At 43.2% G+C, this 26,761-nt stretch overlaps 1 protein-coding gene across 10 annotated transcripts in view; it reads left to right on the top strand.

Moving 5' to 3' along the window:
* Nucleotides 1-19,887: 19,887 nt before the first annotated feature.
* The window catches only part of PLEKHA5 (pleckstrin homology domain containing A5), a 156,935-nt gene continuing 150,061 nt past the window's right edge, over nucleotides 19,888-26,761 (top strand). For all 10 annotated transcript variants that reach the window (XM_054282230.1, XM_054282226.1, XM_054282229.1 and 7 more), the window contains exons 1-3: nucleotides 19,888-20,001; nucleotides 20,148-20,224; nucleotides 22,998-23,055. In XM_054282230.1, coding sequence (XP_054138205.1) covers nucleotides 19,913-20,001; nucleotides 20,148-20,224; nucleotides 22,998-23,055 — 224 coding nt within the window. In that variant the 5' untranslated portion in view covers nucleotides 19,888-19,912. The remainder of the gene's footprint in view (nucleotides 20,002-20,147; nucleotides 20,225-22,997; nucleotides 23,056-26,761) is intronic.

Genomic DNA, 26,761 nt, shown 5'->3' with positions numbered 1-26,761 from the left:
TTGCCCGTGGATAAAAATAGAGAAGGCCACTGGTGCAGCAGAATATCAAAGTCCCAACCATGATAATCCCACAGAGCAATTGTAAGTGACATTGGGCTTTAGATGCTGAATAGATAAGACACTGATAAAAAAATTCTGTGAGCAGATTTTACTTTGCTTATATTTTCTGCTAGAATCTCCCCCTTCTCTCATTCTTGTAGTTTGTCTACCCATGTCCCTAATGTGCTTATGCACAGAGCCTTTCTCAACACACAAAGAATCTATTAAATCCTCTTTGAAGAAGGTAAACATGCATGAGGAAAGATGCTGGCATTATTCTGCAGCTCTCTGAACACAAGCTCAGAACAGGAGCAGCAGTGAATGACAGCTAGGGACTGGTTTTCCACGCGAGGCAGAGCCCATGTTTGCCCCACAGCACCTGGATCCCCAGCACAGCCCAGGTTCTGTGTGATTGCAGCAACTGGCTCGTGTATGGAAAGCCTGCTGGGGATACTGGAGATGCAGTGACAGCCCAGAAGCAGGCAGACAGCACATCCTAAAATAAATGACTAATATGAAAACATCTTAGGATGGCAAGAGTGAGAACCCCAGACTGCTGATGGTGTACAGGAGAAAAGAGAGGTGGACAGAAACAGAGAAGAAGAAATACCAGTGCACTGGCCAAAAAAAAAAAAAAAAAAAAAAAACCACCTGGGAAAAAAACCTGTTCAGGAAGGTAAATTGAGAACAGGGAATTTCTCCTCTCCCAAATAAGCTGTTTAAGAGAATAAGAGAGAGCTCTGTGCCACGCACCCTTCTTGTTTTCACTGGGGATTCACAGAGAGTCACAAACAGCCTGCCCTGTCATATATGATCTTTAATAATCTCCCTCACATAAACATGTGCACTAAAGCAGAGGAATGATTGTAGCTTGTTCCCTGATAAAACATGGAGGTTTAGGGCCCACAGTCTGCAGTCAATTTCCAGACTCTGCAAAGGTGAAGTGAGACCTGAATATTTTTCCTCATTCCTAAATTATTACTGCCTCAAATGTCCTGAATACAGATTAGAAGAATTACCTGGTTGTATTAACCTAGGGAAAGAGTTGAATAAAAACCCATGATCATATTTCAGTAAAATAGTCTCCATTAGAGAGCAAAATCTCTCTCCATCTCCCTCTCTCCCATATATTTCTATGCAGCATGCAATGCCTTTTCCAACCCATTTTTTGGGTGCTTGAATAAAACTGAATATTGTCTACTCAGTCTGAAAGATGATAAAGTCACCTAGGACTCATCTCCTAGGACAGCAATAAACCAAGCCTCCTGCCAGCCTCAGACCCATAATATGCCTGCATTTAACGTTTGCTCTGTTCCATTTGAAATGTTAAACATCCCTATGTAAATTCTGGCACACTGAAACTCAGATCATATTAACTTCAGGTTACCTGATTTAGATATGGCAAAGGACAGCCATTTATCGTCTGCTTTCTAAAGATCAAAGAAGCCTGTCCCTAAAATATGCCCCCTAACATGCAAATGAATCTTAATGTCTCTAATTAGATTATAACTTGAGGGTGCTTTTGCTGTTGAAATGAAGTGTTGCTGTGTCACAGGCTCAATACACTCCCAGGATCTGATCTGCTCAGCAAGTCACAGCCACACTTCTTAGCCCGGTCTATGACGCGCCTCCCCTCGCTGATTTTGTTACCCAACAAAAATTCAAATCTGCTTTTCTGACACCTCCTCCTCAGCCCTGACACTGATGGCAGTGTGGAAACGCTCAGGGAATCGAGAGTCCCCCACCAGGGGTTTCTGTGGCTCCTTGGTGCAACGTGCTCAGCAGCAACTGTGCACCACCAGCTTCAGAGGCTCCATGGACCTGCTGATGAGTAAGAAATTAATTCACACTTCAAGCTCATTCTCCACTGCTTTCACAGGGAGATAATTATGTCATGGTGGTTATCTGCCTTTAAAATCCCCCGGGTGGGGAACTCTTATGCTCTCCTCTGAGAGGTAGCAAAGGGAGGTCAGCGCTACATCATCACTCAAAGTGACTCCACCTGCTATGCTGCACAGGAAAACAAGAATTTGCTGTCCACACGAAGATTTTAAGTGGGAAAGTGATAATACAGGATAGTCATCACATAGGAAAACACTTTGTTTGAGTGGGAAAGAAAAGCCCTAGTCACCAGATACAAATATATATGTTTAAAAATAAAAGGTTTTGTTGGTGACTGGACCAGCACTTCCATTTCCACAGGGAATGCTGCAAACCCAACCAGAAGCTACTTGGTAAGCAGGAGGTGAGAACAGCAAATGTGTAGAGATGGCTGAATGTTTGTTACAAATGCAACCCTTCCTCAGGCTCGTGAATCATTTCTTAACTGATCCTGATTTCTTTAAGTACACTTGTTGTTATGCTACAGGCTATATCAGTGAAGCAACATTGCCAGGAAGCAAATATCATTATGAGTTATGTGCACAAGAAATGGAAAATCTGACCCATCTCTCTCTCTGCTGTCTTATTGTATCAAAATATTATATTGTGAGGTTGCTGGGGTTCTTGTCGGTATGTTTCTGCATTTTGATGGTGGTTTTATAAATTGTGGTCTCTTAAATTATTCCTCTGTAAGCACTGGAGTTTTTATTTGGGTCTCTTTAAGTTAATATTAAAATCAATATGAATGTTTTTCAGCTCATTTGAGAGAATTAATTTAATCCATTTGGATTTTCTGGAAAGGCAGAGTTTATGCATAAGGCTACTTTTTTCTTTTTTTTTTCTTTTTTTTTTTTTTTTTAATACAAACACTGGATGGCACAAGAGCAGAGAAAGGTTTTGTGTCTAACAAAGAGAATCACAGAATGGCCTGGAAGGGACCTTAAAGATTATCCAGACCCAATCCTCTGCAGGGATGGGCAGGCACAGCCTATACTAGAGCAGGTTCATGCTAATGCATATGCATTGGGGGGGGGTGAATTAAGAACCTTAAGATAAGTGAATATTTTCACTTATCTTATATATTTCACTTATCTTATTATTTCATGTATATATTTTTTATTATCATATATATTTGACCCTTGCCCACAGATCCTTAGATAACAAATACTTGGGGCTGCACATGAAATGAAATAAACTGGGAATGCCTATTTTTCACCATGTTTAAAAATCAGTTGTTTGTTAAAATAGGTGGTAATTCCAAGACCAGCTTTTATACTCTAAGTGGTTGTTTCACCGTGTGTTTTTCTAAATCCTTTGTTCAGCACAGATTTCTAGGAGGAGAAAGATGTGCCAGCTGGACTTGAGGACTTTTGCTGGCAGCCTGCAAGTTTCACACCCAAATTTGTGTTGTGCAAATGCCAACATTCTTGAGCAATCACCCGAGCAGGTGAAACACCTGGGGTGGAGGATTTGGCCACTGGATTTTGTAATGGTTGAATGAGATGAGAATGGGCGTTATGGAGTTAATTCAAAAGTGACAGAGGGCAGGGAGAAGGGTCCTCAGATGGGGCTCAGCTGGACCCACTCATTCTGTGGGGACTGCTGAGCTCCAAGAACACTGTTCTGAAGAGGGCAATGAAAGGGGACCTCAGCACAGTCCCTAAACAAAACAGAAATTGCGAGTGTGGGAATTAGAGAGAAGCCAAAGGCTGTGGCTGAGTCTCCCTGGAGAAACTCTGAGCTTCCTTCTGGCAGAGAATTAGAGAAGCTGAAGTCTTTCAGCAAAGATGACCTCATATTGGAGCTGCGATGGTCAGAAGAATCCGGCTCATACCAGACCTAACAAAGTGGAGCTTCCCCAAAGGAAAATTTTTCCATGTGAGTCATGCTTCTGCAAGAGCTGGGAACCTGTCAGTGTGAACAGTGTGCAAGGAATGGGAAAGCAGATGGATGAGGCCATGCCTCAGCCCTACATACAGGTATGTAAATTTAAAGAGAAACACCTAAAAATGTCATAAGCTCATGGTAATAACCACATGGATTTCCATGTAAAAATTCTAGGTTGTTCTTCTGCAAATCTCTCACTGAAGGAACCCTGCATGCTCCTCACTCCTAAATTCCACTGAAAATGCAGCTGAGTCATGCCAGATGTGGTCAGAATTATGGGATCTGCAGGTCTAATCCACCTCCTTCCAACATGAGCGGCACTGCACGTCCCTGTGTACTGCAAGCTGATGCAGGTGCATTTGAGACCAAGTATTTTAACTTCTGGTCCTCCTAAAATCAGTCACACTTGTGCCATGATGAAAAACCATAGTGGAAGAGGAGAGCTAAGCTTAATATATAACAAAAATGGGGCATAATAAGGGTTGTTCTGGGGTTTATTGTTTTTTGGGGTTTTTTGTTTTGTTTTGGTTTTTTGGGGTTTTTTTTGTTTTTTGGGGGTTTTTTTGGTTTTTTGGTTTTGTTTTTTTTTGCTTTGATCTTCTACTGAAAGAGATCTACTGTGTAATTTTGTTATGAATAACCTCCCATGACTCTATTTAACCAGGACAGTTTGCTCTGAAAAAGCTACACATGTGCTTCTAACACCAAGTTAAAGCAATGTTGGATCAGACGTAGCTGAAACTGGAAAAAGTAATTTTTTATGCTATGTCAGAAGAAACAGTGGGTTTTTTATTCTGAGGTTAAATTGATTTTTGGTTCTAGTGGGGTAAATATTATTGAATTTATTTTTGTTCTAGCAACATGCACAGTCTCTGATGACACTGGATCCTTGTTGATCCTGATGTGGTTAGAATTTGGGTCCATTAATGTAGCTGGTGATGTATGATAAAGATGAAGCATTTGGGGTTTGTTTTCTAGATGTTCAGTAAGTAATTTCCGACAGCATTTGTTTGAGCCAAACAGAAAAAATTATTTTTCAACAGGAGTGAATTTATTAGCCACTTTTATTTTTTCTCATTTATGTCTTGAAACATGAATGTTTGTAGGCCACAGGAGCCTGAGGCTTTACTTGTGAATAAATTATTTGTAATATCCTGATTTATTGTGGTGTTTTGGGGCCACTTCTTTCTGCCTGAGTGGCACCAATTAGGGTCAATAGCATCTGCCCAAGGTAGTTTCACTTCTGGTCACTTGGTCCTAGAAAATATAACATGCAGCTCTGGAAATATCAGACAGACAGACCTTTGATTTTAATTCTGAAGACAGACCTTTAATTTTATACTTGCATCAAGAAGGAAACAGTAGACATGAATATCAAAATGCAATGCTTTTTTCCACAGAAAGCTGATTTAAATGAGTTTAAGGTCTCTGAAACTGTCCTGTGTTAGTCATCCAGAGACAGTGATTTAAAATTCATTATCCTGGGTTAGAGGGTATTTGGACATGTAAGTGATTTGGCACAGCTTTAGAAAATGGACCTAAAATGTCAGGTGAAAAATCCCTGATTTGGTCTCCACTTTGTCAAATTTGGTCAGCAACAGGTGATTCTGGAGTTAGCATCTTCCTCAGTGGATCACAGACTGGAGACCTGGAACTGAAAAGCAAAAAGCAATAAAATATGTTCCAATTGGCACTAAAGGCTCAGTTTCCCCTGTAATTTAGGGGACTGTGGTTATTCTGCTTTAGCTTTGATCTGCTGTGTAATTGTTCTCTATCACACGCCTGCTCCTGGGACCTGCTGGTTCCTGGCAAGCTTGAAAATCAGACAATTTATTTTGGTAACTAGGTATGGACACAGGAGCCCAGCTCCAGAGATCTATTTTCCTTGCTGATGAATCACTGCTGGGCAGCACCCTGCCAGCAGCACAAACACCATACTGAAAATTAAGAGCTTTTAGCCAAATCAGGGCCTCACCAATATCACGTATTGCAATATTGATTTCAATTTCTTTATGGATGAGATTCTTTCAGCATTATTGCCCGCTTTGTATATTTAGGGAAGGAAATAACTACAACATTTCCATTTCAGAAAAACAGCTTTGTGGCCTGCTCACTGCTGAAATCCATTAAGAGACTCTGCAGGGTGGGAAAAGGGGTGGTTTTTTGTCTTTAGCTTGTGTTTTATAGCTGTGTGCAAGAGTCTGTCTGTTTGTGTGGTCAAGGCCATCCACCTGCCTGCTGCATTTTGTCCTACGTTCATTTATGTCTGCATCCCTTGTGGAAATCAGAAAGCACTGACTTTCAAAAGCACAGAGATGGTAGAAATGTGCTGAGCACTTTGTCGGTGAGAGGGAGGTCCCTGCCAACCTGGCAGAGCTGGCTCATTGCCCCAGCTCCACCCAGCTCCGTGCCAGCCTCCAGCAGCCTTTGTCAGCCCTGCATCCCTCGCTGGTCCCAGGTTCAGCTGGGGCTGAGACTGCTCTTGTAAGGTCAGCAAAGGCCTCGGGTTTTGTTTGCTGGGGTTTTTTTAAAGTGATTTGAGCTCTTTCCTGTTGTGCTATTGCGTAACTGCAGCTCTTGACAGAACACGTGTGCCTGAGCCTGCCCTCCCTGGGAAGTGCTCAGCTCACAAAGAAAGTTGCCAAGTTGCAGTAACAGCATTCTAATATTCTAGGCAAAAACTTCTTCAGTAATTTTGGATTCCATCACACCACTAAAGGCATTGAGAGTCTTTTATATTTTTTTTTTACCACAGAAACAAACCATACCAAATACTCAGCAAGCTGTTCAAAAGTTTCTGTCATTACTAAGACTTTCATTTCCACTGGGACATAATGCTGGGTTGGGTTTGTTTGTGTTGTTTGCAGTGCTTGAAATACGTGACAGGCTTCTGGTTTTCCTCTTCATTTGCTGTTACTTCTTAAACACAGTTGTTAAATGTTACAAAGACACCCTGTTTTCTTCAGCTGCTGAGGCACATCGTGAATAGATCTTTTTGGTGAACAAATTATGCATTACTTTCATTTGAGATTCCCTACAAGTCTTGGCACATAGAGAATCTGTTGCAAAGAAACAAAACAAAATTATAAAAAAAGTAATTCTTATGATTCTGCTTATCTCAAGGACTGACCCACTTCTCGTTTCCTCTTCAGATTTTCTAGTTTTGTGTTTCCTTCTAAGCAAAGCAAGGTTGTCTTGTTAGACTTGTTAGACCATGTGGTATATATTTTGTTCAGCTTTTTGTTCCCTGTCAGTTTCACCAGTCAGAGATTATGCTGTGGCCTGGTCCCCACAAGGCTGATCCTTTCTGAAGAAATGTTTAAGGGATGGGATGTAAACACCAGGGCTGCAGTCAGCACTGATGCTTTTGCAGGAAAGCATTTGCCAGAGGTTTCTCATGTCTCTTTTTGGGGTTTTGGCTTTGGGTAACAAATAACCTGACAAAGACATGACAGGCTGAATGTCATTCCACAAACATACCTGTGTTCTGGGATGTCTGTGCAAGGAGCTGGGTTTTTACTTAAGCAGCACTGATCCAATGTTTCCTGTCTTGGAAAGACTACAGTGCCTTCATAGTGAAAAGCAATGAAAGGCTGTGACACCAAAGGAAGTGGAGAATTATCTCAATTGTATTTTGTTCCTTTTTTCCTAATCCTGGGTATACCTGTGAAATCCATTTATAGATTCCCCTCTATCACCAGCGTAACCAAGCTCTCCCTCTACATCAAACTCTTTCATTGCTGGCAATCACAGTAAAAGGAGCTGATAATTTCTCATATTTTTATTGGAACATTTTTCTTTCCCTCCTCTAGTTTCCTTAGGAACTGGCTGTAACAACTTATATCTGCAGTATAGCAATGCAGCACATGTCCAAAACTCAATCAGGTCTGCTTCAGGTCTGCAATTGAACAGACCTGGCTTGGGTGTTTGGGTTGGTTTGGGGTTTGTTTGTTTTGAGGGCTTCCCTTTATTTTTCTTTTGTCATTGTTGGTTGGTTGGTAGGTTGCTGGGGTTTTTTTTTTTCCAGTGACAACTGCTCCAAACCCAGTTTTATCTTTTTTCCACTTACATTTTCCCCTCAGTATGGTGGTTTTAGCAGTTCCCTAGGAGCTGCCAATCAACATCTAGCATAGCTTTACTGGGTGAGCATGGGTTTCTATTTACTGGGTGAATACAGTCTTTGCATACATATGACAGACACATTTGAACCTTTTTGGAGCAACTGTCCCTTGAACAACCATTCCAGAACCGATTTGAATTTTCAGCCATTTAGACTTCCTTTACTGCAATATGGTGATGTCCATCCCACTATGTTGTCTCCTGTGGGAACATAGAAGCATCTCCTGATTTCACTCCCCTTTGGCTGGTTTCTAGGATTTTTAGCTATTTTTAAGCTATTTTTTAGTATGTCTCTCCAATGTGATTACACAGATTTCCTTCCTTCCTTCCTTCCTTCCTTCCTTCCTTCCTTCCTTCCTTCCTTCCTTCCTTCCTTCCTTCCTTCCTTCCTTCCTTCCTTCCTTCCTTCCTTCCTTCCCCTCCCTCTCTCTCTCTTTCTCTTTTCTTCCTTCCTCTCTTTCTTTCTGTCTTCTTTTTTCTGGTTATGGATGCAGCCTATAACCCCACCCTCTTCTACACTTCATTATTCCTCTCTTTCACAAAAGCATTCTGCTGTGAGCATTTCTATTGCACTACAATTATTATTACACTGGAAATCTGACTTCCTCATCTCTCTCACTTTTATTTTTTTACCTCATAGCATTACTGGAAATGTTGTATTTTCTGCTGCTGGTGTAAACAGTGCTGCTGGTTTACATGATCTTTTCACTGATGGTCAAAAACATGGAAGAAATTGTTCCCTGGGATAGCCGGACTGGTAAAACATTTCTTTCACAATCACATAAACTGAGCCATTCTTGTTAAAAAAACATCCTTTCTTGTGCTTGTTTTTCTGTTGCAACAGGCAATCTTTGTAAGTGGTGCTAGACACAAACCCTGCCTATCATCAAGAAGAAATCAAGCACATCCTTTCCTCTGCAAACCTCCTCCTTTCCTCACATTAATAAAGGGACAATTGCACTGTCCCATCTCCTACCACACACCTTGGGGCACCCATCTGATAATCCTGGGGCTCCTTTGCAGGCAGGTTAACCCACCCAGGAGGGTTTGCACAACTGCTCCAGCAGGGTGGCCTTGTGGCAGGGAGCTCCTCTGCTCTGCTCCTCCAGAAGCACCAGCAGCCCTTGGGGCTCTGGCTGCTGCTGCTCGCTCCTGGTTTTGATTGAGCAGGGTTGCTTCATTGCTCAGAGCTTTTGCAATCCCCTCTGCAATTCTTTGTTATTTAAAAGCCCTTCCCCCTGCCCTTGCAGAGGAATTCGGGTTTTCTTTCACTGTCATTTCCAAAGATCCAGGATTACTTAATTTCTTTCTGTTTCAGAGTGCTGCTGGTTTTCTCTAGAGCTATTCCCAGCAGCCTGATCTCACAGACATTTTCTTATACTCTTCCTAGTATGACAATAGCATCCTTTTCTTTGTTTGTTTGTTTGTTTCATGATGTTTTAGGAATAATGGCAAAGCTTGGAGAAGTTAACCTCTTCAACTTGCAAGTCTGACACATTTCTCCTTGACCTCTCTAAAATATGGAAAATTTAAAAAGTTACATGTTTAATGTTCTCAGTAGCTTGGCTGATGGAATTAACATGAGCATGCTGAAATGTCATGAAGAAAGCAAAACAAACAGGGTTTATCTGGAGAAATAAAGCAGCTGATCCAGCAGAGGAGCAGAGATTTCAGTGCAGAAAATGAAATCATCAGCTCTGGGAAGCAAAAATGGAAAGCCAGGAGCCAGTTGTAACGGGAGGCTGAGTACAAGAGAGAGAAGAATGGTGTCACATGGACATTAAACATAGAAAATGAGTGGGCAGGGAGGAAAAAATAAGAAGTGATAGTCAGAACAGACTGGAGGGAGGGAAGCCTCGTTATTCACAGCACGAATCTGGGTCCTCTGGGGACCAGCTGGAGGAGCAGGGTTCTGCAGGAATTACCACAAGAGAGGACAGGTGCACAGCCAGCCTTGGAGAGGAGATGCAGCCTTTGGGGGAAGCCAGGCACAGGGGACAGGTGATCCTGTCACAGCTTTTACTTGTCCCTGTCCTCTGCAGAAGGAGCAGAAGTGTAAATGAGGAAGGGAGAGGCTGAGCTAAAGGGGAACGCCAGGAAAGGCAAAGACAACGAGGAGGAAGAAGGGGTCAAAGCAGAATGGCCCATTTCAGAGGAAAATAAAACAGAAGTTGGGAAAGGAAGGCAAAATGAGAAAGTAAAAGCTGGTGGGGACAGCAGGACAACAAAGGAGAAAGGAAACAAAATCAGAAAATCACACAATTTTTTAGATTGGGAAAGTCAAGATATTCTACATATGCAGAAATCTGAATTAAAAATTTGAGATGAAAACTCCTCAATACAGAAAATATAACTTCAGAAAACTAAAAGCATAAGGATAAAAGGAAACTACCACAAATCAAGCTGGCTTAACCTTTGCTACAAGCTGGGACAAATGGAAATGGCTGGGGGAAAAAAGAGATGCATTAACAGCAATATTTAACCAGGGAGTTACAGCCTGTGTGTGATGTGTGAAGCACTAAGTGTTCAATGAAAGATAACCTTGTTTTCAGCTAATACAATCCTGCCACCCAGGGCTCCTGCCTCCCCTGGAGAAGAGAAATCCACAAAAATAAAAATGAAGGTTGGAAACCATTGGAAGGACAATAGGAGATGAGGAAATATAAAGTATGACAGAACTATACAAACATAAAACCAAGCTCAGATGAGCACTGAGAGGATAGCAAGAAAGATGACAGTGGGTTTCTGGCTCCAACAAAGTGACCCATTGCCTGAGAGGCTGGAACACTCCCCAGTTCAGCAACTGCTGTCACTGATACTTGGTGACAGAATCTGAATATTTTTAGTTTCTCCTTCACAAATTCCTTCCTCTCTTGTATCTTTGTGACTTATATATATATATATATATAAAAATAAATATATATATATGCATATGACCCTTTTTTTGTGTGAGGGATGCCTTTTTTATCACTAATCTGGCATTTTCTTTGATGCAACTTAACATGCAGCAGAGTACAAACAAAAGATGACATTTAGAATAAAAAAAGACCAGAAGGAATGGTAAGGGGAGAACACTGCGGAGGAGAAACTAAAAAAAAAGTTCAAAGCATATTAAATTCTCCTGAAGTGGGGGATGCGGTTGAAGTAGGTTCAATAAAATAACACCATTTTTCTTTAAAAAGGAGACAGGGCTGATGAAAAGAAAGATGAATTAAGGTAACTCTGAGTACTGCAGGACCAGAAGCACCAGATTGCAAATGAGAAATCCTGTGCTATAGAGATTTGAGAAAATATTGTGCTCTTGGAAAGACTGAAATATTTGAGACACGGCCACTGTATAACTGAAACCAAGAGGAAATCTTTCCAGATACTTATAATGTTTGGAAGTACTGTTCATCATGTAATTTACAAAATCAAATCTGAGATCAGAATATTGTAGGGACCAAGAGACCCTCAGAAAATGTTGCTAGAAGCACACAGCTTGAGCTTGCTAAAGACTGTGAGAATTGGCTGCAGAACAGAGCTAGATCTGATTACAAGTTTTGAAAACGAAACCAGCTGATGCTACAGAACCTCATCACAAAATGAAGAAGCAGAACAGGTCTGAATAGTCAGAGGTGAAGTCTAAAAACTGCAATCAACCAGTGGTAAGTTTCACGAAGCAATGGAAGAAACTGATCGGGAGAAAATGCACAGTTAAATTCACAAGAATAAAAGCATCTTGGAAAAGCTTCCCATGAGTGACTACAGTTGTCCTTAAAAGAAATACTCTATATGGGAGGGTTTTTTGTGGGAACTGTCCAAATAGCAGCTGTGTTTCAGGTGGGATTTGTCTCCTCTGAATAGAGCAGTTTGCAGTCAAGGTCTCCTCCTGCCTGGGAAGGAATCCCAGCTCTGTCAACAGAGTCAGTGTGGCCAGAACAGCTCAAGGAATGGATAAAAGTCCCTACATCAGAATCAGAACTGCTCCATAGTCCATATTAACTATATTGACTAGCCCACTGCTGTTGTAATTGAGGCTTTGGAAGACACCTTCCTTTTGTCAGGAAAATCCAGCCCCAGCACCTGAAATTCAATGAGTCTGAGCTGGCGCAGTTCTGCAAGCCAAGTTTCAGTAATATTTTTTTCAGTTAAATAACTATTCAGCCTGGGTAGGTAAAACTCATGTCATGCAGTGAACAAAACATTCTTACTGTGAGTAAAATGTAAATCAGATGTAAAGGAAACAAATGTGAAAGAACAAAAGTCAGCCTTACCTCCCATTGGGAGAGCTGAAACTATGGAAGAATAGCAGCTCATGAAGATAAAATGAAAGAGATGTGCACAGAAAAGCTGAAGTACACAAAAATACGACAAAAAAAAGAACAGAATTTCTAGTAAATAGACCAGGCCAGAAAGAACCTGCTAAGATGATAAAAGGTGAGTGCTGTTAACAGCAAAACAAGCCTTGAAACAGATACCAGCCCATATCTAAATATAGTCAAGGGAATTTTAGATCAACAAGTTAAGATATGGCTTGGATTTGCTTATGATGCTGAGAAAATTACAGGCTAAAAATAGATTACTTTTCTTGTTGTTCTGCTGTAACACCATTAAAGAACATCACTGGTAATCTTAGGTCTAGTCCATAAAGACTGACACACGTACTACACCAGCTGTGGTAATTACAGAAAATGGCCCATGATTTGATTAAGATGTTAAATGGTTTGCAAAAATAGTATCACTTAAAGCACTTCATGGCCAAGGTATCCACAACATAATGCTTTTATGGAAAATGTCATCCAGATTGCAACAAGGGTGCCTAGTAAAATCTCAAGGGTGAAATGCAGTGTTATTTCACCCTGCTCTGAAAAATGACCGTCAGTTGCTGAAAGTTTAATGGGAATTCCTTAAAATTCATTATATAGCTGGTATTAAATACAAACATACTGCAAATTCTTACTAGCCCCATTAGAAAAAAAAAAAGGGGGGGGGGAAGGGGGGAAGGAATGCATTTGAGGAAAGATATGAAAAAAGCCACATAAAAGCCCACATAAATAAAGCCCTCTCAGCCACAGGGCCCTGTATATCTCACATAATGCAAACCACAGGTGAAGCCCTTCCAGATATTCCACATGAAGCTCATTCCTATTTGTTCAAGCAATTACTGAACAAACAAAGGCAATTCTCGGGAGGAACTCAGGTCATCTTCTGCTTCTTCCAGAACAGAGAAAGCCTCTTTGCCTCCTACAATTTAAAAAAGAGCAGGTTTTTGTGCAACTGGACAGCAGCAGTGAAGATAACTGTGTGAAGAAAAGCAGATGCTGAAGTCTACCAGATCCTGAAGAGATCTGTGAAACAGAGAAGCCAGCTGTGAGACAGGGAGACAGGGAATTTATTTGTGTTGTACTGTATATGATTTCCTTCTAGATGATTCAAATGAGAGGGTTGTTTGAAAGATGAAAGACCCTGGCTTAAGTCAAATGTAGCTAGCAACTGCCAGTGAGAGGAAAAGTAGGATATTGAGATCCCTGTGTTTCCCTCATAAATTCTTTCCTTCTTAATACTATTTTAAACTAATCCTGGCAATAAACATGATTTTAAAATGTCATTTTTAACGCTGTGTGAAAGTCACAGGCAAGCATTGTTATGGTAGGCTTGAGGGCTTCCTAAGTAAGAAGGCTGAGAAATATGTGAAAAGGAAGAAGAGAATGTTGTAGAAAAGTAGCTGTTCATCTTGAAAAGTAGCATCTTCAATCCTTTTTGAGACATTGAATATCACAGGATCAGTAAAAGAAACCTGAAGGTCCCAAATATGGCACCCATCATTTCAGGCTGGAAGACTCATCATGTAACCTCATCATGGTACATACATGGCATGGGCCATACAGAGAGTGAGCCTCTGAAAAGAGGCTTGCAATTAAAAATTGTTCTCTGTTCAAAACTGCACTGAATGGGCAAGATGATTCTGGCAAGATGATGCTGGTTCAGAGAATAATAAGCCCTTTTGCTTTTCTGGTGTTGTCTGCCAGGGAAAAGCAAATCTCATGCTTTGGCTTTGCAGTTTGTTTTGTGTTAGTCTGCCTGGATGTTTCAAAGAAAATGGCCTCATATTAGGATTCACTGCCATGAAGGAAACAAAAATCCTACAGAGCACAGCTAGACCTGGAAATCATTAATTTCAGATAAAAAAAATGTTTTGAAATGAGAACAACTGCTTTTCCTGTCAAGAACAGATTGCAAAACTTATTAAGCTGTAAGATACCACTCTGTTTTTGCTGCCTGAGCATGCACAGGCTTTGGTTGTGTACCTCACAGTGTGTGAGGATATCTGGTGCTGATGGCAGGCAGGCTAATGACCCAGTGCTTGTTCAGTCACACTGATGCCTTGCACTAACCCAGAAGAGGATCCTGTGCCACTGGTACCAATGGCCCCCACAAAACTTCCAGCCTCCAGAGCTACCAGATGGAAACCCTGGACAGGCATCAGGCTCTCTACTTGGAGCAAAGCAGAGGCTCCATTCTACCAACAGAGCTGTCTGCAGAGGCTGTGCTCAACAGCTTTTTTCCTCTTTCTTATTTCCTCTGACCCAGGCTAATTGCTTCTTTCATCTGCACAGAGATATCCTGACTCCAGAGAACGTCAATTAGTGGATTTGTTGATTTTTTCCCCCCTCCTCATCACTGAGGAATGTAGCCTCAAGGAGTGGTTCTTCTCTTCTCACCCCATGTGTTGGATCTAGTTATCAAGTGACCTCAGGACGTGTTAGATCAGCTTATTGATCTGATAGGAAACTAATTATTTGAGAGGGTTTGTGATTTATGCTCTATCAGATCAGCAAACCCATGTAATTCACCATGGACTGCAAGGTGGTACAAAGGCAAAAATTCATGTTTAGGGATGGGGTAAAAAGGAACCCATCCTTCAGAAGTAGCTCCCTGGTGAGAATGTGGAATATAAAGCTGCACCTCCAGCAATGGTCTTTCCTCACTTTTCAAGGGTTCTATTGTCTCACTATTTAAACAACATAAAAGATGTAAAGTCACAGACTCCACGAAATAACCTCCAATCAAATCCAATTTGATTCACGTTGACAGAACACACAGAATCAATTGCGATGAACACAGCTGTGTGTGTTCTAGGTGAAGTGTCTCACTGGGATAGAGCAGCCCTGGCTGTAGGGGCAGACTAGGGTCTGGAACTGATGCCTTGGGAAGGCTGACCTAGAACAGAGGCTGGATGGAGTTAAAGAATAAAGCAGGGATTTATCCAAAGGATCTCCTCCATGGATCCACCTTGGGCAGCACAAGAGCCCAGGATCCAAAGGATCTCCTCCATGGATCCACCTTGGGCTGCACCCAAGATGAACCAAAATGACCCCAAAATGGATGGCCGGGCACGGGGTCTGTCCCTGGAATCAGTTCTGCTCCATTTGCACCTTGCAGTTCATTGTCCCATTCCAGCTTTAGCCCCTGCAGTCTCACCCTGCTTCTTTTTCTCTCTTCAATTCACTGTTGTTTATGCTTTTTGGGCCTGAAGCTTGTAACAATTGTCCTCGGTTCTCAAGCTGGAAAAGAATTGTTTTGTCTAACTAAGCTGTGAAGAGAACCTACTAACATTAAATATGAAGCTCAGAGCTACACACTAAGGCAGCACAAAATCTGAAAAATATGAGAGCTTAAACTTAAGGCTTGACAAGGCATTTACCTTGTTGAGTCTCTATTCTAAACATCTACTAATAATACGTATTTAACATAGATAAGTATCTAACAATTGTAAATAAGTAATAATAGTAAATATCTAACAACAGATAAATATCTAATAGTAAATAAATACCTACCAAGAGATAACTGGAGAGCAGTATCATGGAAGAGGACCTGGGGGTGCTGGAAAAGGTGGACATGAGGCAGCAGTGTCCTGGCAGCCAGGAGGGACATCCCTGTCCTGGGGGCACCAGGCACAGCATCACCAGGCAAAGGAGGGGATTGTCCCCTCTCTTGGGGCTGGGGCAGCCTCACCTTGAATGCTGGGGGCAATTCTGGGTGCCACATTATAAAGAAGACGTTTAGCTGGTAGCGAGTGTCCCAAGGAGGGCATGAGGAGGGTGAGGGGCATCCAGGGGAAGCCGTGTGAGGAGCAGCTGACGGCACTGGGTCTGTTCAGCCTGGACAAGAGGAGACTGAGGGGAGACCTCACTGCAGTCACATCCTCATGAGGGAGAGGAGGGGCAGGCACTGATCTCTTCACACCCATGACCAGGGGCAGGACCAAAGGGAATGGCCTGCAGTTGCATCAGAGGAAGGTTGGGTTGGGTATCAGGAAAAGGTGTTCCACCCACAGGGTGGCTGGGCACTGGAACAGGCTCTCCAGAGAACTGGTCATGGCACCAAGCCTGACAGAGCTTAAGAAAGGTTTGGAAAAGTCCCTCAGGCACTCTGTGCAAGGTCAGGAGTTGGACTTTGATGGCCCTTGTGGGTCTCTTCCAGCTCAGGATGTTCTGTGAGTCTCTGACTGCAGTCCACTCCCTGCTTCAGAAGCTTTGTCAGATGCTATGCTTACAGTCCAGCCCTTTTTTACTGGCTCATCATGTCTGCTGTCACCTCATACCTGTTGGGAGAGGTGTGGATGGAATTCTCTGAGTCTTATTCAATGACTGCTCTCTCAACGCTGTTTTTAATTAATCTCATTTAAAGGGACTCATTGTTTTATGGGCAGGGTTCCTTTGCCCCAGGAATTTTAAGTATTTTGATTATGAATACATTATTGAGCCAAAATAATTGTCTTAAAACATCAATAGTCTTACTTCTCCCTTAGTACTCCCTGGCCCTGAGGGAGTTGCTAGGAAAGGTTCTGTCATGAGGATGTGAAAGAGGAAGGGAAGAACCTTGGGTCAGTATGGAGAAACTGAATGTTTCCCATGCAAAATCTCAGTGGAGCTGGGTTTTTACTTCATCCCAAGCCCCCAGTGGTGGAAGGACAATGTCCTGATGGGAGGGCTCTGTCTCCCAGATTAACATCCTCCTCCACATCCTCTTCCCATCAGAGACAGGAGCAGCAGATAAATAAGGCCATACATGCAGAGAGCAGCTGTGCCAATGGTGGTCACCACTCAAACAGTCTGCCTTCAACTCTTCTGGGAGAAAAAAAATAAAAAAATCATTGTCCAGATGGGAGCACTGTGATGGGTTTCTCTGAGCTGTATAAATCACACTGACCAGTTTCACATTTGGAATCATTAGTTCATTTTCATAGTAAAAAAGAATGATGTGAAAGGTACGATATCCCGTGTCTTGAATTATGCATGTGGCTTTTTATAGTGATATAAACTCCTTTCAAAGAAGAGTTTTACTCCCCTTAGTGATAAACCTTTTTTTTCTAACCTTTTTTTTCCTAAATGTTGTTCCTGAGTTCCTCTTTTAAGAGCATTCATGCACTTATCTGACTGTAGAAAATATGTACCATTACTGAACCTTGCAAAACACTCCATGTGTGATTTGTTTTGATCAAACTTTTAGACCAACTTTGAAGCAAAAGTTTTAATGTGGAACATAGAGCAGCCTTCAGAAAGAAAAAACTGCCAGCACCAGCCTGCATAAATGATGCAGATGTGGTTTCCCTCACACCATTTGTTCCAAAAAATGGTAAAACTTTGGGCTCCCAGAAATCACTGGGGGTTCAGGGTGCATAGCACCTGGCAGGGTGAGCATCTGCAAATACATTTTATTTGATGGCTACTTAACATAAAGCACCTGGGTCCCTGAACTGAATGTCCCTGGTGAAGAAGAACCAAGGTCTTCCATCACTCCCTGGGTGAGCTTCCTGTTCATGAGCCCAGTAAGTCATGCCACCACCCTACAGCCCAATAATTATATTTGCAAAATTATGTGAGGGGGAGGAGGAGCACCTTCAGCATCCTCATAGAATAGTCTCAGCTTCAGAACAGCTCATGGCTCGGAGCAAAAGGCATTTTCCTGGGAATAGAGTGGCAGGGTTTTGAACACCCTTCATCCTTGAGGCTGAACATGTTCCCTGTAGTGCTCGTGGTGATGACTCTGCTGCCAGCCTGTTTGCTGTGAGTTATTCAGAAACAAAACTTGTCTTTCTTAGGTGTGGCCTGAACATGGCCAATTTATCCAGCCTGTGTGGCATCTGGGGCAATAATGCCTTGCCTGAGAATTCAGCCAGGTTTGGGTTTATTTTAAGTACAATGACGCTGGTTTTACCAAGATCTAAGCGCAAGCAAAGCAGAAAAAGGCTGCAAAGAAAGGACTGGCAGAACTTAGTTGCTTAAGGAAACCATTTGGCAAAGCACATGCTGGGACTGGGCAGGATTCATGTACCTAAATTCTACCTAAATACCTAATTTATGGATCTAGGCCAATATGAGCCTAGCTATGCTGCATGCACTTCTCTGCTAGGGAAAAAAAAAATATTCTGCATGGTGGAAGGTATCCAGTGTTCGGGGGATTAAGAGCACTTGCTCTGTGCTTTACTTAGGCTGTGTGGGGAAATACTAGGACATGACCACTCCCACCTCAGGAGCCCAAAATGCACTCGATTTCCCCCTTGCTGTTGCCAGGCAGCTTTCCACAGCCCCTCACAGGAAGGGCCATTACTCACTGTACTCATCATCGAAGGGCTCTTGCTCTTAGGAGAGAAGGGAACTGTTTACAGAATGACTTGTGTTTCCCCCAGAGTGCTGTTCCTCTGGTAGTCCATAAATCCCAGGTGCTGTCAGTGCTGAGTGGAAATGAAAGGTATTGCTGGACAGGGAGGAATTCTTATCTTGCATCCAGTTACTTAAAGATAATGCCAGATTTTCTCACATTCACTGCTCTTTGTGTCTGGAATATCTTGTGTGGGACAACAGGGATTTAAAGCTTTGACCACATGGCACGATGGGGACCAAACCACAAAACAGCTAGTCTGTCCAATTTTATTTTTCCTGAGGTGTTCAGAGTGGGAGAGGGGACAAAGCTGCCTGTCAGCTGTGAATTACGAATGTTTTGTGGACACAGGAATGCTGTGAGATTTCCCAGCTCCAGAGCTCCAGTGCTTATTCAAAAAGTGGTTTTGCAAGGCAAGGCTGTCTTAGAAATATCACGGCCAAGGCACAGCTTTAGAAATTGACATTTGTCATGTGAAACTTACATCGAAGGCCTGGATGGCTGTGCGTAAATGGACATGCAGTCGGATTACTCACGTGAATTAAACTACACACAGGATTCTACCTGGATCGCTGCCACCTCCCTGGAACACTGACACACGCACCCATGCCACATCCCACACCTCCTCTGGAACAGGGGCACAAAACACGGACAGCCCGGTTTGCATGACGGGGAAAACATGCCCTCCCTTTATACTTTGAGGACTAAAATAAGAAATTACAAAGAAATCACAAATTTATTTTCCATAAGCAATTCCAAAAACGCCCGAAGCGGACGGTGTGAGAAGAGCGCGTTCACCGGGGGAGGAAATAGGACAAAACTTTCAATTTCCTTTGTCCTTACGGACGCGATCAGGGATCTGCCAGCGGCGGAGCCGAGCATTGGGGAGCTCGCAGCGCTGCGGGGCGAACGATCGCGGGGCCGGTGCGAACGAGCGGGGCCGCGGGAGCGATCTTGGAGTCGGGAGAGCGATTTCGGGGCGGGGAGAACGATCTCGGAGGCGCGCTCGGCCCGGGCGCGGCCGCCTCGCTCCGTCCGTGCCTCCCTGCCCGCGGCACGGCCGCTGCACATCGGATCCCGCCCCCGTCCCCGCGGGACGGCCCGGCCGCCTCACGGCGCTCCCTCCATCCCCGCCCGCCGGAACCCGCCCCCGCCGGCCGGGCGCGCCCCCGCGGCCCGCGCGCCCCCGCGGCGGGGCGGGGCGGGCGCTGCGCCCTCCCCTCCCCTCCCCAAGGTGTTGGCGGCGGCGGGGACGCGCTCGCCGCTCGCGCCCGCGCCTCCCCCCCACCCGCGCTCCCCTCGGCTGTGCCCGGCTCTCTCCGGCTGCGGCGGCTCGGCCATGGCGGAGCTGAGCGCCGAGCGGCTGCGGGCGCTGCCCGGCAGCTGGAGTTACGGGATCAGCCAGGGCGGCCGCGTCTTCTTCATCAAGTGAGCGCGGGGCCGGCCAGGAGGGGAGCGGGGCCGGGCCGGGAGGGGCGTGCGGGGAAGGGAAGGAGAGGGAATGGGAGGAGGGGGAGAGCAGGGGGCGGCGGGGTTGCGCCTGCCTGACTCGGTCCGTGTGTCCGTCCCCGCAGCGAAGAGGCGAAGAGCACGACCTGGCTGCACCCGCTCACCGGCGAGGCCGTGATCACCGGGCACCGCCGCAGCGCAGGTAGGACCCTGCCCGGAGCCCTGCGGGGAGCCGCGGCTCGGCCGCCCCTGCCCCGCCGGGCTCAGCCCCGTTCCCCGCAGCCCCCCGGGACGGGTCCCGGTCGCGCTTTGCCCGCACTTCGCGCAGTTGTTCCCCGCGGGCTGAGCAGCGCTGCGGTCTCCGTGCAGCCCTGCATGCCCAGCGTGCTGGCCAGCTTCTCCAGGCGCCTTCTCTCTCCCCCTGCCCCCGAGTTGTGCCTGTGTAATGTATCTGTCTCCGCTCTCCCTTCGTTGCCTTGTATCACCCCTGCGAGCCTGTGTAGTTACCATTAGAGACCGCCTCGTTCCTCTCGTGCTCCTCGCTGGCTACCCCGGTTATCCACCTGCACAGCATCCTTCCCCAGTTTAGCACCAAACCACTCATCGTATTTCTATTTCCAGCAGTGCCTAGATTTAACCACGATAGGTGTACTAGAAATGTAGGGGGCTGATTTCGCTAGTCACCTAGAAACCCTTTTTTCTCCCCGCGCTTGCATCCAGGCTGAGAGTCTGTGTGGTTTCCAAGTGACTGGGAGAGGTGGAATAGGTAGGAGGAAAAAGGGCTTGAAACATTAGAAATAACTTGGGAGGGAGGAGGGTGGAATCGAGTCTTTGCTTCTGCTGTTTGTTCCACTCTGGAGAAGTATCAGCAGGAGGTGCTGGAGGAGGAGGATTTACAGCAGACACTCCGGAGACCCGGAGCCAAACTCTTGGCTGCTGGAGCTGCACACAGGCTGCATATGCCGCTGGGAGGTGGTGGAGTGTAGTAATACGTGCAGTTGTTTTCATGTGTACAAGCACTTGGATAATCACGGGGAAATAATCTGCAAGTGAATTGGTCTGTATCAGATTATTTGCTTTTTATGTTTGGTTAATACTTATGCATTAAGGAATCAGAAATAGCCTTTTAGAAAACTGTAGGCAGCCTTTTTTTTGTTTTTGGTTTTTTTTTTTGTTTTCGAGTTGGGAATAGTTTAAAAACCACAGGTTTCTGGCTATTAGAACCCTGCAGTTTGATTTGCAGTGAAGGTTCTGTTGTTTGTAAGAAGTCATTTAATGCTGGGAAATGGAACTACTGATTGCTATCAGGCTCCTCTTGCTCCTGCTCTCAGTGCTCAGATTGAGAAAGTGGCCTTCAAATACAGCAGCATGCATGGGGGCAAATGTGTGTGAAGTGCTTTTCTTGTTCAACACTGGCATTAGCTGAGTATTAATTCTTTTTTTAAGCTATTCCCACTGTCCCTGTTGACTGATGATGATTTCCCAGTAATTTTCCAAGTGTCTCATTTGTTTCTACTGTTAAGTGCCTTCTGAAGGAAATGCAGTTTGCTTTTGGGTGTCTGGAGTATTGTGTGTAACAGGGCAGAGTTATCATCAGGTGAATTAAACTTGGCTGAGGCATGACCTTGGATACACTGACCATAGTTCATCAATCAGATAACCAAAGTGTCTAAAACCAAAATCTGTTCCTGGAGTTTTCCTCATTCATGTGTATGTTAATGAACCTCTCCATACACAGATATAATCAAACAGTATTATTCTAGGGTTTATCTCTTCCTTTGCTCTGACCATTGTTCTGGAACCTAGTCAAAATATGTTCAGAATATATCTCCTCTTAAGCAACAATTTTTGAGTGAATGGCACTTCTTTTGCAGATGTATATTATTGTAAAACTCTCTGTTAAATAATTCTGTGAGGCATGCTCTAGACGGTGAGGAAAGCTTTGTCCTCCATTATGGATTGAAGTGCTTTTTATTCTTTGAGCTATTCACCACTGGAAGAGTATTTTTTGCAAAGTTCTTGGAGCAGCCATAAATACTTCTGCTGGAGAGACTTCCTGTTTGCTGTACTTTGCCCTGTGCCGTTATCGAAAGACACCTTGATTTTTGTTCTGCAGAAAGATGGGAGTGAAGAAAAAAAGCAGCCAGAGCAAATAAGTAATGAGGAGGATAAAAGCCACCACGTAACCCAGCCTGGTTTTTTTTTCTTTAGGAAATGCATTCTTGCTTTTATAATTCAATGGGAGAGCACTACGTATCAATCATTATTTTTATTGATGGGGGCAAACTTTTAAGGTGCCAAACATCTCCAGAGCTTCCATCACATCAGGAAACTGAAATTGTGACCATTATTGGTATGGGGTTTTTTTATATCTGGACTCCTGACTCTTAAGAGTGGCAATAGAAAGGAAGAGATGCACCCACATCCTCTACTAGATTTACATGGAAAACGATTTTCATGTAAAATGGAACAGAGTTGTAAACACTGCAGGAGCACTTGTTAGTCACAACAGTGGTGGAATTATGCTAATACAACGCTAATGCTCTGTGGTGCAGCTGATATCGTGCCTCTTAGGGAGCTTGTGGCTTGCATGCAGCTCAGTTAGATGGGTTTTTGTTCAGATCTCTGCCTGCCAGGTGAGCTGGTGCTGCTGAGGTTCAAGGCGGGGAGATCTGGGGATGACCCTGAGTCCTGGGCAAAGGATGGAGCATTAAATGAGGGCACACTTAAACCATCCTTGTTATTATTTGAGAACCTGAAACCCCAATCAGGTTTTCAGATGTGTGGCTTCTCTTGACTTACAGAATTCACACTTAGGCAGTCTGGTGAGTCAATTCTGAAATCCTTGTTTCATGGATTCATGAGGAATCAGAGACAGTGTTTTTGCTACCTTGGTGTTAGGGAGTAGACCAGGATGGCTAGCATCATTTCTCATTTCAAAAGGTAATTGGAATGTTTTGCTGCTTGTTTTCCAGACTTACCCACAGGTTGGGAGGAAGCCTATACTTTTGAAGGTGCAAGATATTATGTAAAGTAAGTTGAATGTTTGTCACAATACTATTATTTTCAATTCGTTTGTGTAAATGTTGCTGTAATTCTGAATGCTTTCCATACTGAAATTGTTGTGCTATAAATCCAAAAGGAGCATTTAAATTTTCATAGGGTATCTAGTCCTTTATTTACTGAATTCTGCACAGCTGAAACAATTTCTTGACTGTTTGTGCTAATTCAAGATGTTTGAGGATGCAGATTCAAGTGCAGTTTCTGCTGTGAATGTAACCATCTAGCAACAAATGTCCTTGCAAGCCAAGAAAACCTTGCATTTTTCTGTTTGCTTGACATTTGTGTGTGTACCCTCTTGTGCCATTAATGCTTTCACAAAGTCACAATCTTACTTCATCACTGGGAGAAGAGTCTTGGTTTCAGCCCTGTTCTCTAATTACATGGTTTAAAGCCACACTGAAGGTTTAATTTGGCCATTTTCTTTGCAGACCTCCTGCTTCTGCTTCTAGCATTGATTTCCTCTTTTTTTTTTTTTTTTTTTTTTTTTGTTCTGGTTTTAGTATGTTTTGAGGAGCACGTTCACCATGGTAGCCTTATTGTGTGTATTGTCTTTTTGAATGAGAGACATGAAAATCAAGCTCTTGTATAGAAGTCCAGAGGGTGTATTAGTTGGATCTGTACAAACTTCTTACAGGCTTTTCCTCTCCATATAGTTAGACCATCCTCACCTGGAAAATTTTTAAGTGGCACCTATGTATATTTGGTTAATTTGCATCTTTTTCTTCTGTTTAACAATTCACAGGCTTTTCTCAATTTATTTAGGAGTTTTTGCTCACTGCACTGTGTTTGGTTTGCTGTCTTTAAATTAAAAATGTCATTAGTGTGGTAACTTTTTGAGTGAAGGTTACAGATAGAGTTTATAGGCTGCAGGCAGGTTTTCTGTGTTGAGTTGAGCACAAGGTTGCTGCTCTTATCTGTGTAAGATGCTTTGCAGACAGTGTAAGGTAGATGTTATGTCTGTGTTTCATGGTTTAATTTACACGAGTGTGTTTGATTTGGTCCTAAACAAAATTTAAAAACATATATTGAAGCATAATGCTCCCAAAAAATCTGATGAGAATAGGTTCTGTGCTGTCTAGGAGGGCAGATTGTTTGTTGATAAGCAGCATGTTTGTTTTTGTCTTCCATTCTGCCTTCTTGCAATTGATGTTGTGGGAGCACTGAGTAGGCATTGACAAGAAATCCACCAGACTGAGGACAGGGATCCATTGCGAATTTTACCTCTGGAGTTCTGTGCAGATTGTTAAATGAAGACAAGTGAGAATTAAAGAAAGCTGTGTTTGTGTGTGTATACAATGTGAAAAAAAATTCTTTTAGACTTTGAGATGGAACCTTTTCGTGTAGAATATGCTTATGAACAGTGTGTTGGCCAGCTGTAGTAACTGGAAAATAGCAACTTGAGTTCTCCTAGAATAAACAAGTGTGTGAACAGCTGTTGTAGAGCTCTTCTGGACAGACTGAGTTTGTGTACCCTTGTCCTTCCAAGATCTTGTGTTCAAGGTGTTACCATAACTGTGAGGATGCACATGGAGCTGATTGTTTTGCTGATAGCCAGCACCAAATAGCTGAGTTTGTGTTTGGAAGTTGAGCTGTCTTTGAAAACACGTTGCACAAACACTTCTGTGGGATTTGACAGATGTAGGAGGATAGCAGGGCTGGTGCTGTCAGGCCTGCTGAAAGGTTCACGTGGTCTGACCAGTTTGGCATCCTTAGTTAAATACTGGTTTGTTGTGTAGAGTCTGGGGCTGAATTTGAATTCCTGCCCAGTGATAGCTTCTCCTTTTAAAGCTGTCTCACATTCAGCCCTGCTGGTGCTAGAGAGGATGTGAGAGCTAACGTAGACAACGTTATAATCACTGTCTTCTAATCCTAGGCACTGCAACTCGGGGTGATGTGCTGATTACAATAATTCTGGTTGTCTGAATTTTAACTACTGTGGGGATTCTGCATGAGAGGCAGACAGCACTGGCTGTTGTGACCTCCTGCCATGCAAACACCTCCATGTGTGGATTTTTAACCATAACCTGCTCATTTGGGTGTACTGATTTGCTGAATATTAGTGTTTGTTATGTCAATTGCAGCGTAATAAAACCATGGCAAAACTATAAATATTGAAAGCTTGCTTGTGGTTAGGTCTGAAAGAAACATACTGCTTTATGTTCCATATGAGTTACAAGGAAGTGAATGTTAATGTCATGCTCTTGGTGCTTCAGCCACTGAAACCTGTCTGTTGGATTCCTGTGTCCAGTCAGAGTTAGACAAGAAGGGCAGTCAAGTTTCCTGATCACATAAATAATTTGACCTAACTTCTGAGGCACAGCTTCAAATATGTGGGTTGAATAGAAATGTTTAACAACCTTCCTTTATGGTAAGATTTTATGCTAGACTGTGTTTGAAAATAAAAACCTTTTGAAAATTATTCTTCTGGTTCTTTAATAATAGGTCTTCAGTGTTCCAAGTGGGTGTGTTGCTGAATCTATTACTGTGCCTTTTTTTGGCTTTGATGTAGTAAACACTGTATAATCAAATTGGGATAATGTCGAGGAGATAATCGTCAGCTAAATCTTAACATTCCTTGCACTGGCATTTCAAACAAATGACTCAGTATACAGACTGCACTGAAATGTGATTCTTTCTAAAGGACACTGTATTTTTCTTGGGATGTGTGCACTCGGTTTCAGAATAAGTAAATACCAAACAGTGACTATTTTACACGTTTTTTTTTTTTCTCTCCCGTGGCATTGAATTTGTTCTACTTTTAAAGTGGAAACATACACTTAAACAGGGACAGATAAGGAGCTGTTCCCATTGCATACTGTGGTTTTCTGCTGGTGTAGGGTTGTCATAGTAAGTTGATGCTAGCTAGGACTTTGACCTTTTTGGCATGTTATTTTTTCTGGGGTTTTTGAGCAGTAGAATATTTGCTAATGACAGAATCATTTCCCCACATCCTCCTCATTCACCTCTGGTAAACCTGAATCACAAAAGGTGTCCTTCACTATTTGGAGTTAAAAAATGTGCAATGCTGGGATACCTTGTGTGTTCTCAGGAGAGTGGGTACATTGTTTGGGGTTTTTGTCTCTTTCAGGGTGAGAAATCTGGGTTTATTTACTTTACATCAGACCTGTGCACTGACATACCTTCATTGGCACTTGGGGGGGAGCTCTACCAGTAAACTTTGCTGAAATAACTAAACTTTTACCCAGAATATAGGGCCCTTGACTGTAGGACTGATAACATTCAATTACAACATCAGTTAAGTATTGAATCTTCTGTATTATAAAGCAAAACTCCTGAGGCTTGAAAATAGCAGCAAACTTGCTAATTTTCTTTTGTCCTGCTTAGGGTCCTTCACTGGACTGGTTACTTGTGCTGAGTGTATTGTGCACTCTGAAAAGTTAAGGGCATTCTTCCCAAAACACATCTGAGCTGGGCAGTATTGTGGGAAGCTTAAGCTATTTATGTTATTTATCAGTGCCTGAGGAAAAGGACCCCACAGGAAAATCCCATTATGATACTTCTCAGTAGAGAAGATACACCTGGTCATGGGGCTCAGACTCCTCATCTGGTAAGAACATTGAGAATTTCCAACTTGATGTTTTTAGGACTTGGTGATGGCTTCATAATCTTTAGGCACCAAAGCACTGGGTTTGAGGACCATAAAATGACATAAATG

Source organism: Melozone crissalis, unplaced genomic scaffold (assembly GCF_028551555.1).
Source record: "Melozone crissalis strain CALT ecotype California unplaced genomic scaffold, PUWL_Pcris_2 ptg000033l_1, whole genome shotgun sequence".
NCBI classification, from domain to species: domain Eukaryota; kingdom Metazoa; phylum Chordata; class Aves; order Passeriformes; family Passerellidae; genus Melozone; species Melozone crissalis.
Note: the sequence above shows the minus strand (reverse complement) of the source record. Positions and strands in the feature narration are given on the sequence as shown.